This window comes from Lampris incognitus, chromosome 8 (genome assembly GCF_029633865.1).
Source record: "Lampris incognitus isolate fLamInc1 chromosome 8, fLamInc1.hap2, whole genome shotgun sequence".
NCBI classification, from domain to species: Eukaryota; Metazoa; Chordata; class Actinopteri; order Lampriformes; family Lampridae; genus Lampris; species Lampris incognitus.
In genome coordinates this window covers 855545-873902 of record NC_079218.1, presented here as the reverse complement: position 1 = coordinate 873902, position 18358 = coordinate 855545, and the positions used below count along the sequence as shown (strand labels likewise).

Sequence of the window (18358 nt, the reverse complement as noted above, 5' to 3'; positions counted from 1 at the left end):
ACTGAGAGGTATTTCACCGGTCAGTATTAACAGAGCAGTAAAACAGGGCAGATGTTAGAGGGCAGGTGAAGGGTTATGGTTTACTCTACTGAGAGGTGTTTCACCGGTCAGTATTAACAGACCAATAAAACAGGGCAGATGAAGGGTTATGGTTTACTCTACTGAGAGGTATTTCACCGGTCAGTATTAACAGACCAATAAAACAGGGCAGATGAAGGGTTATGGTTTACTCTACTGAGAGGTATTTCACCGGTCAGTATTAACAGAGCAGTAAAACAGGGCAGATGTTAGAGGGCAGATGAAGGGTTATGGTTTACTCTACTGAGAGGTGTTTCACCAGTCAGTATTAACAGACCAATAAAACAGGGCAGATGTTAGAGGGCAGATGAAGGGCTATGGTATACTCTACTGAGAGGTATTTCACCGGTCAGTATTAACAGACCAATAAAACAGGGCAGATGAAGGGTTATGGTTTACTCTACTGAGAGGTGTTTCACCGGTCAGTATTAACAGACCAATAAAACAGGGCAGATGTTAGAGGGCAGATGAAGGGCTATGGTATACTCTACTGAGAGGTATTTCACCGGTCAGTATTAACAGAGCAATAAAACGGCAGATGTTAGAGGGCAGATGAAGGGTTATGGTTTACTCTACTGAGAGGTGTTTCACTGGTCAGTATTAACAGACCAATAAAACAGGGCAGATGTTAGAGGGCAGATGAGGGGTTATGGTTTACTCTACTGAGAGGTGTTTCACCGGTCAGTATTTACAGACCAATAAAACAGGGCAGATGAAGGGTTATGGTTTACTCTACTGAGAGGTGTTTCACTGGTCAGTATTAACAGACCAATAAAACAGGGCAGATGAAGGGTTATGGTTTACTCTACTGAGAGGTATTTCACCGGTCAGTATTAACAGACCAATAAAACAGGGCAGATGAAGGGTTATGGTTTACTCTACTGAGAGGTATTTCACCGGTCAGTATTAACAGACCAATAAAACAGGGCAGATGTTAGAGGGCAGGTGAAGGGTTATGGTTTACTCTACTGAGAGGTATTTCACCGGTCAGTATTAACAGAGCAGTAAAACAGGGCAGATGTTAGAGGGCAGGTGAAGGGTTATGGTTTACTCTACTGAGAGGTATTTCACCGGTCAGTATTAACAGACCAATAAAACAGGGCAGATGAAGGGTTATGGTTTACTCTACTGAGAGGTATTTCACCGGTCAGTATTAACAGACCAATAAAACAGGGCAGATGAAGGGTTATGGTTTACTCTACTGAGAGGTATTTCACCGGTCAGTATTAACAGAGCAATAAAACAGGGCAGATGTTAGAGGGCAGGTGAAGGGTTATGGTTTACTCTACTGAGAGGTATTTCACCGGTCAGTATTAACAGACCAATAAAACAGGGCAGATGTTAGAGGGCAGATGAGGGGTTATGGTTTACTCTACTGAGAGGTGTTTCACCGGTCAGTATTTACAGACCAATAAAACAGGGCAGATGAAGGGTTATGGTTTACTCTACTGAGAGGTGTTTCACTGGTCAGTATTAACAGACCAATAAAACAGGGCAGATGAAGGGTTATGGTTTACTCTACTGAGAGGTATTTCACCGGTCAGTATTAACAGACCAATAAAACAGGGCAGATGAAGGGTTATGGTTTACTCTACTGAGAGGTATTTCACCGGTCAGTATTAACAGACCAATAAAACAGGGCAGATGTTAGAGGGCAGGTGAAGGGTTATGGTTTACTCTACTGAGAGGTATTTCACCGGTCAGTATTAACAGAGCAGTAAAACAGGGCAGATGTTAGAGGGCAGGTGAAGGGTTATGGTTTACTCTACTGAGAGGTGTTTCACCGGTCAGTATTAACAGACCAATAAAACAGGGCAGATGAAGGGTTATGGTTTACTCTACTGAGAGGTATTTCACCGGTCAGTATTAACAGACCAATAAAACAGGGCAGATGAAGGGTTATGGTTTACTCTACTGAGAGGTATTTCACCGGTCAGTATTAACAGAGCAATAAAACAGGGCAGATGTTAGAGGGCAGGTGAAGGGTTATGGTTTACTCTACTGAGAGGTATTTCACCGGTCAGTATTAACAGAGCAGTAAAACAGGGCAGATGTTAGAGGGCAGGTGAAGGGTTATGGTTTACTCTACTGAGAGGTGTTTCACCGGTCAGTATTAACAGACCAATAAAACAGGGCAGATGAAGGGTTATGGTTTACTCTACTGAGAGGTATTTCACCGGTCAGTATTAACAGACCAATAAAACAGGGCAGATGCTAGAGGGCAGATGAAGGGTTATGGTTTACTCTACTGAGAGGTATTTCACCGGTCAGTATTAACAGACCAATAAAACAGGGCAGATGAAGGGTTATGGTTTACTCTACTGAGAGGTATTTCACCAGTCAGTATTAACAGAGCAATAAAACAGGGCAGATGTTAGAGGGCAGGTGAAGGGTTATGGTTTACTCTCCTGAGAGGTGTTTCACCGGTCAGTATTAACAGACCAATAAAACAGACCAACAACAACAACACTCTCCACATTCTACTCCATCACGTGGCAAAGTGCTTGCCATCTTGAATACACTGACTGTTCCTGTACCTTCAAAAAAACACATGGCAACTGTTTGAACCTGTATTATCCACAAGCTTCACAAAAATTTTTGAGCCCACATCTCACACAGCTGAACCATGAACCTGTGACACTTTAAATACATGCTTTCTCCAGGCCACAAGTCTGATCCCATTTAATCATGTAAAGCTTTACAGGCCGGGACCACTTATTACTCCCTTTAATAAAACAGCATCTCCAGAAGAAGTCATTTTTTACTGGTAAAGATTTTAAAGCTGCAAGCCAAAGAAGGGGGCGCTGTAAAAATGATCTAAAAATGCAGCACTTATCCACAGACCACCGCAGGCAGATAAAGAGGTCAGGAGGAGCAAACAGCTGGCTGAAGGTTTAGGGACAAGCAGAGCAGTGATGAGTGCGTTGTGGCTGATGGTAATGAAGAGTACTGGGTCATGTAGTCGACACTACACAAGTCCACACATTTAGTCTACACTCTACAAGTCTACACATTTAGTCTACACTACACAAGTCTACACATTTAGTCTACACTACACAAGTCCACACATTTAGTCTACACTACACAAGTCTACACATTTAGTCTACACTACACAAGTCTACACATTTAGTCTACACTACACAACTCCCCACATTTACACTACACAAGTCTACACATTTAGTCTACACTACACAAGTCTACACATTTAGTCTACACTACACAAGTCCACACATTTAGTCTACACTACACAAGTCCACACATTTAGTCTACACTACACAACTCCCCACATTTAGTCTACACTACACGAGTCTACACATTTAGTCGACACTACACAACTCCCCACATTTACACTACACAAGTCTACACATTTAGTCTACACTTCACAAGTCTACACATTTAGTCGACACTACACAAGTCTACACATTTAGTCTACACTACACAAGTCCACACATTTAGTCGACACTACACAAGTCCACACATTTAGTCTACACTACACAAGTCTACACATTTAGTCTACACTACACAAGCCACACATTTAGTCTACACTACACAAGTCCACACATTTACACTACACAAGTCTACACATTTAGTCTATACTACACGAATCTACACATTTAGTCGACACTACACGAGTCCACACATTTAGTCTACACTACACAAGTCCACACATTTAGTCTACACTACACAACTCCCCACATTTAGTCTACACTACAGAAGTCAACACATTTAGTCGACACTACACAAGTCCACACATTTAGTCTATACTACACAAGTCTACACATTTAGTCGACACTACACAAGTCTACACATTTAGTCTACACTACACAAGTCTACACATTTAGTCTACACTACAAAAGGTCCACACATTTAGTCTACACTACACAAGTCTACACATGTAGTCTACAGTACACAAGTCTACACATTTAGTCTACACTACACAAGTCCACACATTTAGTCTACACTCTACAAGTCTACACATTTAGTCTACACTACACAACTCCACACATTTAGTCTACACTACACAAGTCCACACATTTAGTCTACACTAGACGAGTCCACACATTTAGTCTACACTACACAAGTCTACACATTTAGTCTACACTCTACAAGTCTACACATTTAGTCTACACTACACAAGTCCACACATTAAGTCTACACTACACAAGTCCACACATTTAGTCTACACTACACAAGTCTACACATTTAGTCTACACTACACAAGTCCACACATTTAGTCTACACTACACAACTCCCCACATTTACACTACACAAGTCTATACATTTAGTCGACACTACACAAGTCCACACATTTAGTCTACACTACACAAGTCTACACATTTAGTCTACACTACACAAGCCACACATTTAGTCTACACTACACAAGCCACACATTTAGTCTACACTCTACAAGTCTACACAGTTAGTCTACACTACACAAGTCTACACATTTAGTCTACACTCTACAAGTCTACACAGTTAGTCTACACTACACAAGTCCACACATTTAGTCTACACTACACAAGTCCACACATTTAGTCTACACTACACAAGTCTACACATTTAGTCTACACTCTACAAGTCTACACATTTAGTCTACACTACACAAGTCCACACATTTAGTCTACACTACACAAGTCCACACATTTAGTCTACACTACACAAGTCTACACATTTAGTCTACACTACACAAGTCCACACATTTAGTCTACACTACACAACTCCCCACATTTACACTACACAAGTCTATACATTTAGTCGACACTACACAAGTCCACACATTTAGTCTACACTACACAAGTCTACACATTTAGTCTACACTACACAAGCCACACATTTAGTCTACACTACACAAGTCCACACATTTACACTACACAAGTCTACACATTTAGTCTACACTACACGAATCTACACATTTAGTCGACACTACACGAGTCCACACATTTAGTCTACACTACACAAGTCCACACATTTAGTCTACACTACACAAGTCTACACATTTAGTCTACACTACACAAGTCTACACATTTAGTCTACACTACACAAGTCCACACATTTAGTCTACACTACACAAGTCTACACATTTAGTCTACACTACACAAGTCTACACATTTAGTCTACACTACACAAGTCTACACATTTAGTCTACACTACACAAGTCCACACATTTAGTCTACACTACACAAGTCTACACATTTAGTCTACACTACACAAGTCTACACATTTAGTCTACACTACACAACTCCCCACATTTACACTACACAAGTCTACACATTTAGTCTACACTACACAAGTCTACACATTTAGTCTACACTACACAAGTCCACACATTTAGTCTACACTACACAAGTCCACACATTTAGTCTACACTACACAACTCCCCACATTTAGTCTACACTACACGAGTCTACACATTTAGTCGACACTACACAACTCCCCACATTTACACTACACAAGTCTACACATTTAGTCTACACTTCACAAGTCTACACATTTAGTCGACACTACACAAGTCCACACATTTAGTCGACACTACACAAGTCCACACATTTAGTCTACACTACACAAGTCTACACATTTAGTCTACACTACACAAGCCACACATTTAGTCTACACTACAAAAGGTCCACACATTTACACTACACAAGTCTACACATTTAGTCTATACTACACGAATCTACACATTTAGTCGACACTACACGAGTCCACACATTTAGTCTACACTACACAAGTCCACACATTTAGTCTACACTACACAACTCCCCACATTTAGTCTACACTACAGAAGTCAACACATTTAGTCGACACTACACAAGTCCACACATTTAGTCTATACTACACAAGTCTACACATTTAGTCGACACTACACAAGTCTACACATTTAGTCTACACTACACAAGTCTACACATTTAGTCTACACTACAAAAGGTCCACACATTTAGTCTACACTACACAAGTCTACACATGTAGTCTACAGTACACAAGTCTACACATTTAGTCTACACTACACAAGTCCACACATTTAGTCTACACTCTACAAGTCTACACATTTAGTCTACACTACACAACTCCACACATTTAGTCTACACTACACAAGTCCACACATTTAGTCTACACTACACGAGTCCACACATTTAGTCTACACTACACAAGTCTACTCATTTAGTCTACACTCTACAAGTCTACACATTTAGTCTACACTACACAAGTCCACACATTAAGTCTACACTACACAAGTCCACACATTTAGTCTACACTACACAAGTCTACACATTTAGTCTACACTACACAAGTCCACACATTTAGTCTACACTACACAACTCCCCACATTTACACTACACAAGTCTATACATTTAGTCGACACTACACAAGTTCACACATTTAGTCTACACTACACAAGTCTACACATTTAGTCTACACTACACAAGCCACACATTTAGTCTACACTACACAAGCCACACATTTAGTCTACACTACACAAGTCTACACAGTTAGTCTACACTACACAAGTCTACACATTTAGTCTACACTCTACAAGTCTACACAGTTAGTCTACACTACACAAGTCCACACATTTAGTCTACACTACACAAGTCCACACATTTAGTCTACACTACACAAGTCTACACATTTAGTCTACACTCTACAAGTCTACACATTTAGTCTACACTACACAAGTCCACACATTTAGTCTACACTACACAAGTCCACACATTTAGTCTACACTACACAAGTCTACACATTTAGTCTACACTACACAAGTCCACACATTTAGTCTACACTACACAACTCCCCACATTTACACTACACAAGTCTATACATTTAGTCGACACTACAAAAGTCCACACATTTAGTCTACACTACACAAGTCTACACATTTAGTCTACACTACACAAGCCACACATTTAGTCTACACTACACAAGTCCACACATTTACACTACACAAGTCTACACATTTAGTCTACACTACACGAATCTACACATTTAGTCGACACTACACGAGTCCACACATTTAGTCTACACTACACAAGTCCACACATTTAGTCTACACTACACAAGTCTACACATTTAGTCTACACTACACAAGTCCACACATTTAGTCTACACTACACAAGTCTACACATTTAGTCTACACTACACAAGTCCACACATTTAGTCTACACTACACAACTCCCCACATTTACACTACACAAGTCTACACATTTAGTCTACACTACACAAGCCACACATTTAGTCTACACTACACAAGTCCACACATTTACACTACACAAGTCTACACATTTAGTCTACACTACACGAATCCGCACATTTAGTCTACACTACACAAGTCCACACATTTAGTCTACACTACACAAGTCTACACATTTAGTCTACACTACACAAGTCCACACATTTAGTCTACACTACACAAGTCTACACATTTAGTCTACACTACACAAGTCTACACATTTAGTCTACACTACACAACTCCCCACATTTACACTACACAAGTCTACACATTTAGTCTACACTACACAAGTCTACACATTTAGTCTACACTACACAAGTCCACACATTTAGTCTACACTACACAAGTCCACATATTTAGTCTACACTACACAACTCCCCACATTTAGTCTACACTACACGAGTCTACACATTTAGTCGACACTACACAACTCCCCACATTTACACTACACAAGTCTACACATTTAGTCTACACTTCACAAGTCTACACATTTAGTCCACACTACACAAGTCTACACATTTAGTCTACACTACACAAGTCCACACATTTAGTCGACACTACACAAGTCCACACATTTAGTCTACACTACACAAGTCTACACATTTAGTCTACACTACACAAGCCACACATTTAGTCTACACTACACAAGTCCACACATTTACACTACACAAGTCTAAACATTTAGTCTATACTACACGAATCTACACATTTAGTCGACACTACACGAGTCCACACATTTAGTCTACACTACACAAGTCCACACATTTAGTCTACACTACACAACTCCCCACATTTAGTCTACACTACAGAAGTCAACACATTTAGTCGACACTACACAAGTCCACACATTTAGTCTACACTACACAAGTCCACACATTTAGTCTACACTACACAACTCCCCACATTTAGTCTACACTACAGAAGTCAACACATTTAGTCGACACCACACAAGTCCACACATTTAGTCTATACTACACAAGTCTACACATTTAGTCGACACTACACAAGTCTACACATTTAGTCTACACTACACAAGTCTACACATTTAGTCTACACTACAAAAGGTCCACACATTTAGTCTACACTACACAAGTCTACACATGTAGTCTACAGTACACAAGTCTACACATTTAGTCTACACTACACAAGCCACACATTTAGTCTACACTACACAAGTCTACACATTTAGTCTACACTACACAAGTCCACAAATTTAGTCTACACTACACAAGCCACACATTTAGTCTACACTACACAGGTCCGCGGTGGCGTAGCGGTCTAAGCATCGGCTTGGTGTCGATGCAGTTGCCCACTGGGGACTGGGGTTCGCGCCCCGGTCTCGTCAGATCCGACTATGGCCGGACTCGATGAAGCAGCAATCATTGGCAACGCTGTCTTCGGGAGGGGGGCGGAGTCGGCTCGTGTTCGTCATGTGAATGCGTCTCTGTGTGTGTCGGAAAAACAGTGGTTCGGCTTGGATTCGCCTTGTCACGAAAGTGGGGAGGCGTCTCCTTCGAGACTGCCGGCCGGAGCGATGCAGTTGGCGAACGCATGCAATACGAGGGTGGGTGTTTGAATTAAAATAGGGATCAATTGGCCACTAAATTGGGAGAAAAAAGGGAAAAAATCAGAAATAAATTAAAAAAAAAAAAAAAATTAGTCTACACTACACAAGCCACACATTTAGTCTACACTACACAAGTCTACACATTTAGTCTACACTACACAAGTCCACACATTTAGTCGACACTACACAAGTCCACACATTTAGTCTACACTACACAAGTCTACACATTTTGTCTACACTACACAAGTCCACACATTTACACTACACAAGTCTACACATTTAGTCTATACTACACGAATCTACACATTTAGTCGACACTACACGAGTCCACACATTTAGTCTACACTACACAAGTCCACACATTTAGTCTACACTACACAACTCCCCACATTTACTCTACACTACAGAAGTCAACACATTTAGTCGACACTACACAAGTCCACACATTTAGTCTATACTACACAAGTCTACACATTTAGTCGACACTACACAAGTCTACACATTTAGTCTACACTACACAAGTCTACACATTTAGTCTACACTACAAAAGGTCCACACATTTAGTCTACACTACACAAGTCTACACATGTAGTCTACAGTACACAAGTCTACACATTTAGTCTACACTACACAAGTCCACACATTTAGTCTACACTCTACAAGTCTACACATTTAGTCTACACTACACAACTCCACACATTTAGTCTACACTACACAAGTCCACACATTTAGTCTACACTACACGAGTCCACACATTTAGTCTACACTACACAAGTCTACACATTTAGTCTACACTCTACAAGTCTACACATTTAGTCTACACTACACAAGTCCACACATTAAGTCTACACTACACAAGTCCACACATTTAGTCTACACTACACAAGTCTACACATTTAGTCTACACTACACAAGTCCACACATTTAGTCTACACTACACAACTCCCCACATTTACACTACACAAGTCTATACATTTAGTCGACACTACACAAGTCCACACATTTAGTCTACACTACACAAGTCTACACATTTAGTCTACACTACACAAGCCACACATTTAGTCTACACTACACAAGCCACACATTTAGTCTACACTACACAAGTCTACACATTTAGTCTACACTCTACAAGTCTACACAGTTAGTCTACACTACACAAGTCCACACATTTAGTCTACACTACACAAGTCCACACATTTAGTCTACACTACACAAGTCCACACATTTAGTCTACACTACACAAGTCTACACATTTAGTCTACACTCTACAAGTCTACACATTTAGTCTACACTACACAAGTCCACACATTTAGTCTACACTACACAAGTCCACACATTTAGTCTACACTACACAAGTCTACACATTTAGTCTACACTACACAAGTCCACACATTTAGTCTACACTACACAACTCCCCACATTTACACTACACAAGTCTATACATTTAGTCGACACTACACAAGTCCACACATTTAGTCTACACTACACAAGTCTACACATTTAGTCTACACTACACAAGCCACACATTTAGTCTACACTACACAAGTCCACACATTTACACTACACAAGTCTACACATTTAGTCTACACTACACGAATCTACACATTTAGTCGACACTACACGAGTCCACACATTTAGTCTACACTACACAAGTCCACACATTTAGTCTACACTACACAAGTCTACACATTTAGTCTACACTACACAAGTCCACACATTTAGTCTACACTACACAAGTCTACACATTTAGTCTACACTACACAAGTCCACACATTTAGTCTACACTACACAACTCCCCACATTTACACTACACAAGTCTACACATTTAGTCTACACTACACAAGCCACACATTTAGTCTACACTACACAAGTCCACACATTTACACTACACAAGTCTACACATTTAGTCTACACTACACGAATCCGCACATTTAGTCTACACTACACAAGTCCACACATTTAGTCTACACTACACAAGTCTACACATTTAGTCTACACTACACAAGTCCACACATTTAGTCTACACTACACAAGTCTACACATTTAGTCTACACTACACAAGTCTACACATTTAGTCTACACTACACAACTCCCCACATTTACACTACACAAGTCTACACATTTAGTCTACACTACACAAGTCTACACATTTAGTCTACACTACACAAGTCCACACATTTAGTCTACACTACACAAGTCCACACATTTAGTCTACACTACACAACTCCCCACATTTAGTCTACACTACACGAGTCTACACATTTAGTCGACACTACACAACTCCCCACATTTACACTACACAAGTCTACACATTTAGTCTACACTTCACAAGTCTACACATTTAGTCCACACTACACAAGTCTACACATTTAGTCTACACTACACAAGTCCACACATTTAGTCGACACTACACAAGTCCACACATTTAGTCTACACTACACAAGTCTACACATTTAGTCTACACTACACAAGCCACACATTTAGTCTACACTACACAAGTCCACACATTTACACTACACAAGTCTACACATTTAGTCTATACTACACGAATCTACACATTTAGTCGACACTACACGAGTCCACACATTTAGTCTACACTACACAAGTCCACACATTTAGTCTACACTACACAACTCCCCACATTTAGTCTACACTACAGAAGTCAACACATTTAGTCGACACCACACAAGTCCACACATTTAGTCTATACTACACAAGTCTACACATTTAGTCGACACTACACAAGTCTACACATTTAGTCTACACTACACAAGTCTACACATTTAGTCTACACTACAAAAGGTCCACACATTTAGTCTACACTACACAAGTCTACACATGTAGTCTACAGTACACAAGTCTACACATTTAGTCTACACTACACAAGCCACACATTTAGTCTACACTACACAAGTCTACACATTTAGTCTACACTACACAAGTCCACAAATTTAGTCTACACTACACAAGCCACACATTTAGTCTACACTACACAGGTCCGCGGTGGCGTAGCGGTCTAAGCATCGGCTTGGTGTCGATGCAGTTGCCCACTGGGGACTGGGGTTCGCGCCCCGGTCTCGTCAGATCCGACTATGGCCGGACTCGATGAAGCAGCAATCATTGGCAACGCTGTCTTCGGGAGGGGGGCGGAGTCGGCTCGTGTTCGTCATGTGAATGCGTCTCTGTGTGTGTCGGAAAAACAGTGGTTCGGCTTGGATTCGCCTTGTCACGAAAGTGGGGAGGCGTCTCCTTCGAGACTGCCGGCCGGAGAGATGCAGTTGGCGAACGCATGCAATACGAGGGTGGGTGTTTGAATTAAAATAGGGATCAATTGGCCACTAAATTGGGAGAAAAAAGGGAAAAAATCAGAAATAAATTAAAAAAAAAAAAAAAATTAGTCTACACTACACAAGCCACACATTTAGTCTACACTACACAAGTCCACACATTTAGTCTACACTACACAAGTCTACACATTTAGTCTACACTACACAACTCCCCACATTTACACTACACAAGTCTACACATTTAGTCTACACTACACAAGTCTACACATTTAGTCTACACTACACAAGTCCACACATTTAGTCTACACTACACAAGTCCACACATTTAGTCTACACTACACAACTCCCCACATTTAGTCTACACTACACGAGTCTACACATTTAGTCGACACTACACAACTCCCCACATTTACACTACACAAGTCTACACATTTAGTCTACACTTCACAAGTCTACACATTTAGTCCACACTACACAAGTCTACACATTTAGTCTACACTACACAAGTCCACACATTTAGTCGACACTACACAAGTCCACACATTTAGTCTACACTACACAAGTCTACACATTTAGTCTACACTACACAAGCCACACATTTAGTCTACACTACACAAGTCCACACATTTACACTACACAAGTCTACACATTTAGTCTATACTACACGAATCTACACATTTAGTCGACACTACACGAGTCCACACATTTAGTCTACACTACACAAGTCCACACATTTAGTCTACACTACACAACTCCCCACATTTAGTCTACACTACAGAAGTCAACACATTTAGTCGACACCACACAAGTCCACACATTTAGTCTATACTACACAAGTCTACACATTTAGTCGACACTACACAAGTCTACACATTTAGTCTACACTACACAAGTCTACACATTTAGTCTACACTACAAAAGGTCCACACATTTAGTCTACACTACACAAGTCTACACATGTAGTCTACAGTACACAAGTCTACACATTTAGTCTACACTACACAAGCCACACATTTAGTCTACACTACACAAGTCTACACATTTAGTCTACACTACACAAGTCCACAAATTTAGTCTACACTACACAAGCCACACATTTAGTCTACACTACACAGGTCCGCGGTGGCGTAGCGGTCTAAGCATCGGCTTGGTGTCGATGCAGTTGCCCACTGGGGACTGGGGTTCGCGCCCCGGTCTCGTCAGATCCGACTATGGCCGGACTCGATGAAGCAGCAATCATTGGCAACGCTGTCTTCGGGAGGGGGGCGGAGTCGGCTCGTGTTCGTCATGTGAATGCGTCTCTGTGTGTGTCGGAAAAACAGTGGTTCGGCTTGGATTCGCCTTGTCACGAAAGTGGGGAGGCGTCTCCTTCGAGACTGCCGGCCGGAGAGATGCAGTTGGCGAACGCATGCAATACGAGGGTGGGTGTTTGAATTAAAATAGGGATCAATTGGCCACTAAATTGGGAGAAAAAAGGGAAAAAATCAGAAATAAATTTAAAAAAAAAAAAATTAGTCTACACTACACAAGCCACACATTTAGTCTACACTACACAAGTCCACACATTTAGTCTACACTACACAAGTCCACACATTTACACTACACAAGTCTACACATTTAGTCTACACTACACAAGTCTACACATTTAGTCTACACTACACAAGTCCACACATTTAGTCTACACTACACAAGTCCACACATTTACACTACACAAGTCTACACATTTAGTCTACACTACACAAGTCTACACATTTAGTCTACACTACACAAGTCTACACATTTAGTCTACACTACACAAGTCCACACATTTAGTCTACACTACACAAGTCCACACATTTACACTACACAAGTCTACACATTTAGTCTACACTACACAAGTCTACACATTTAGTCTACACTACACAAGCCACACATTTAGTCTACACTACACAAGTCCACACATTTATGCTACACAAGTCTACACATTTAGTCTACACTACACAAGTCTACACATTTAGTCTACACTACACAAGCCACACATTTAGTCTACACTACACAAGTCCACACATTTACACTACACAAGTCTACACATTTAGTCTGCACTACACAAGTCTACACATTTAGTCTACACTACACAAGTCCACACATTTAGTCTACACAACACAAGTCTACACATTTACATTACACAAGTCTACACATTTAGCAAATTGTAAAGCAATGCTGACTAAATCTTTTTTTAAACTTGCAGTGCACTCTGCAACACACCATCGATAATGTCAAAAGTGGCCAAGTGGCGGTCTATTCCGTTGCCTGCCAACTCAGGGATCGCTGGTTCAAATCCCCGTGTTACCTCCGGCTTGGTCGGGCGTCCCTACAGACACAATTGGCTGTGTCTGCAGGTGGGAAGCCAGATGTGGGTTATGTATCCTGGTCGCTGCACTAGCATCTCCTCTGGTTGGTCAGGGTGTCTGTTCGGGGGGGGGGGGCAGCGTGATCCTCCCACACATACTGGTAAAACTCCCCACTGTCAGGGGAAAAGAAGTGGCTGGCAACTCCACATGTACTGGAGGGGGCATGTGGTAGTCTGCAGCCCTCCCCGGATCGGCTGAGGGGTTGAAGCAGCGACCGGGACGGCTCAGAAAATAGGGTAATTGGCCGGATACAATTGGGGAGAAAAAGGAGGGGGAAAAAGTGGCCTAGTGGCGTATCCTGACCCATCACTATCTTTTTTCTCCCTTTTAATAATCCTAATTTCAAACCCAAAAGGCAAGTATCCAAGTATCCAAGGCATATCACATTTCTAATATTTCATTTAAATTTGCTTCTTTGAAACTGCAACTGCAATCCCATAATGCAATGCCAGGTAACGCTTAATGGAAGTTACCTTTCTAATGTTAGCTAGTCCATTCATGACCAGGCAGTCCTCTCGGTCCTCCTCATCATCCAGGTCCAGCATGGGGCAACTGAACTGGTCCAGAAAGAAGCACTTGGCCCCCTCATTTCGTGGGTCAAAGGGGTCCACGATGATGGGTTCTGTGCCTTTGATCTCACAGCGGCAAAATGGACAGCCCTGGCCGTCTGACTCCTGGAACAGATGATGAAAAGACATTTGAAAGATATGCTGTTTTCAAACACACACACATGCACGTACACGCCAATAAGTCGGCGCCATTGACATTTATGGGCCAAGGACATTTCTTAACACAATGATCCGGCACACACGGTTTTGTGGGGGCAGTGTTTCAGGACCATGAGGAATCACTTTGACCATAGAGCTTGAACTACAGCGGGATGGTGCGCTGCAGACAGCTGGGATGCACATGGTTCCATTTAGGGCAAACTCTACACACTTCAGAGTGATACCACATCTCCTCCTTCACAAAGCAATCTTGGCAACGTTGACTGGTCACATGCACAGATGGATGCATATATATTCTCCAAGGGAAGCTGTTTTGTAACTTTACATCTTTCAGTGGGCCTGCGTACATATTCCACATGGCAGGCGCCGTTAAGTACAGGTCATAAATAAGAGAATAAAAGGGGGTCTCGTCTTTGGTCTATCTTGCGCTCCTTCCCTTGACTTGGGGGCCTACAATCAAAGGCAGTCAATATTTACAGAGAACAAAGCTGCTGTTGTGGCTGCCATATGGCGGTGGACTCCAAGAGGGCCGCACCAAAGGCTTGTTTGAAACCCAATCCTAATGAGAGTGGGTGGAGATGGGAAGGAGTGGGAGGTTGAAAGGGAGGAGGTGGTGGGGAAAGGTCAAAGGGGACAGGAAGTGGTGGAGTGCTCTTGAACGCAGCAAACCTGCTGCTCAGCAAAAAGGTGGGAACGCTGAATTAGAGCTCGATAAACTGATGACCCAACACAGCAGCTCTTCTGACATATTAACCTTAGCTCTCGTAGTTCTTCAAATATTAGCTGACACCAGTCAAGTCAGAATGACGAGCCAACGCTTTCCAGGGACTCGCACTGACTATTTCCTGGTAGACACACCGTTTAGCAGCGGTGCCATCCTTTCACTTCGTCTATCAATGCAAGCTGTGGTGCCCAGCTGTTAGTGTCAAGAGCATCACGTGCTCCAGTTTATCTTGATGTTTCTGTAGAAACATTCCTTTGGGGGGTGTTCGGGTAGGGTAGCGGTCTATTCTGTTGCCTACCAACACGGGCATCACTGGTTCGAATCCCCGTGTGACTTCTGGCTTGGTCGGGCGTCCCTACAGACACAATTGGCCGTGTCTGCGGGTGGGAAGCCGGATGTGGCTGCACTAGCACCTCCTCTGGTCGGTCGGGGCGTCTGTTCGGGGGGGAGGGGGAACTGGGGGGAATAGTGTGATCCTCCCACACGCTACGTCCCCCTGTCAGGTGAAAAGAAGCGGCTGGTGACTCCACATGTATGGGAAGAGGCATGTGGTAGTCTGCAGCCCTCCCCGGATCAGCAGAGGGGGTGGAGCAGAGACCGGGACGGCTTGGAAGAGTGGGGCGATTGGCCGGATACAATTGGGAGAAAAAGGGGGAAAAAAAGAAACGGAACCAAGACGCAAAGTTAAACGAATCACAGCTGAATACACCGAGGCTGACATCAGCACTGACAACACGGGGGCCTTTCCGCGGCCCCCACAGTCACTTGATCACATCAGGTCATTTGAGACAGGCAGGAGGAGCATGTGGAAATAAGATACATCATCAGCCAGCTGTCTTCCTTTCTGTGAATGAGTATGCATATATATGGTGGAGCCCTGGCTGAATAAGACACATGGAGAGGAAAGTAAGGAAATCACCACTGACTCAAAGCAGCAACCAGCTGTGTTAGTCAGTGTCGGAGGGTAGGCGGGTTCCCTCTGTGACTCACACATTACCAGACTGCACAGGAAAATACTCGTCCACACATTGTACACACACACACACAGACACACACACACACACACACACACACACACACACACACAGACACTGACCTACCAACACACGCACACACGCACACACACACACACACACACACACACACACACACACTACAAAGTCATTAGTAGACTCAGTGTTGTGGACGCCTGGAGTTGTGGAGGTGGGGTCACACTGAGTTTGCGTAACAGGAAGTATGACAAACAAACAGTGGAAATGTGGATGGTGCTCATTCCTGCTCAGAAGCTGTTTACAGAGCAGGCGAGCTGGGCATGGAAAGAGTGCACTAACTTACTGAACCTCCAGTTCAGACGAAAGCCACCAAGGACGCCAGACCCCAGTCTAAAGCTACACCGTGCAATTGCCTCAAAACCCAGCGGCTACCCAAGACGAGATGTGGGCTGTCCTCCAATCTGCTCCAAAAAGCTACTTAACTGTTTTCTAAGGCAAGGTTCCAGCACAGTGAATCACAACCACTTGGTTTCACGTTAAGGTTGCCCTTCTCTATCATTTTGTATTCTTGTACAGCACGTTTCTTCTTCTTTTTTACTGTTCCTTCTTGTGACACAGCTACACTTGTATTTTCCCATGGGGGTTAGATTTCAGTCTTAGTTCTTCGTCATGAAGGTAACGCCCACTGACACTGAGACTGTGAGTGTGTGCTTTAGCACTAAGCAAAGCTAGTTGATCTGAATATTTAATTGTACTTCATTTAGTAACTGGCTCTGTTCTAGCTGCTAACCAAGGCCTACCATGTAGACTATGTTCTCAGACCTACATACAGACTATGTTCTCAGACCTACATACAGACTATGTTCTCAGACCTACGATGCAGACTATGTTCTCAGAACTACAATGCAGACTATGTTCTCAGAACTACGATGCAGACTATGTTCTCAGACCTAAGATACAGAATATGTTCTCAGACCTACGATGTAGACTATGTTCTCAGACCTACGATGTAGACTATGTTCTCAGACCTACGATGCAGACTATGTTCTCAGACCTATGATGCAGAATATGTTCTCAGACCTACGATGCAGAATATGTTCTCAGACCTACATACAGACTATGTTCTCAGACCTACGATGCAGACTATGTTCTCAGACCTAAGATACAGACTATGTTCTCAGACCTACGATGCAGACTATGTTCTCAGACCTACGATGCAGACTATGTTCTCAGACCTACATACAGACTATGTTCTCAGACCTACGATGCAGACTATGTTCTCAGACCTACGATGCAGAATATGTTCTCAGACCTAAGATGCAGAATATGTTCTCAGACCTACATACAGACTATGTTCTCAGACCTAC

The 18358-nt window shown here is 42.3% G+C and overlaps 1 protein-coding gene across 1 annotated transcript in view; it reads right to left on the bottom strand.

Annotated features, from left to right (window-relative positions):
* Positions 1-18358, bottom strand: part of cblb (Cbl proto-oncogene B, E3 ubiquitin protein ligase) — a 182187-nt gene that overhangs the window by 58863 nt on the left and 104966 nt on the right. Inside the window, exon 10 of the mRNA XM_056285166.1 lies at positions 15021-15221. Coding sequence (XP_056141141.1) covers positions 15021-15221 — 201 coding nt within the window. The remainder of the gene's footprint in view (positions 1-15020; positions 15222-18358) is intronic.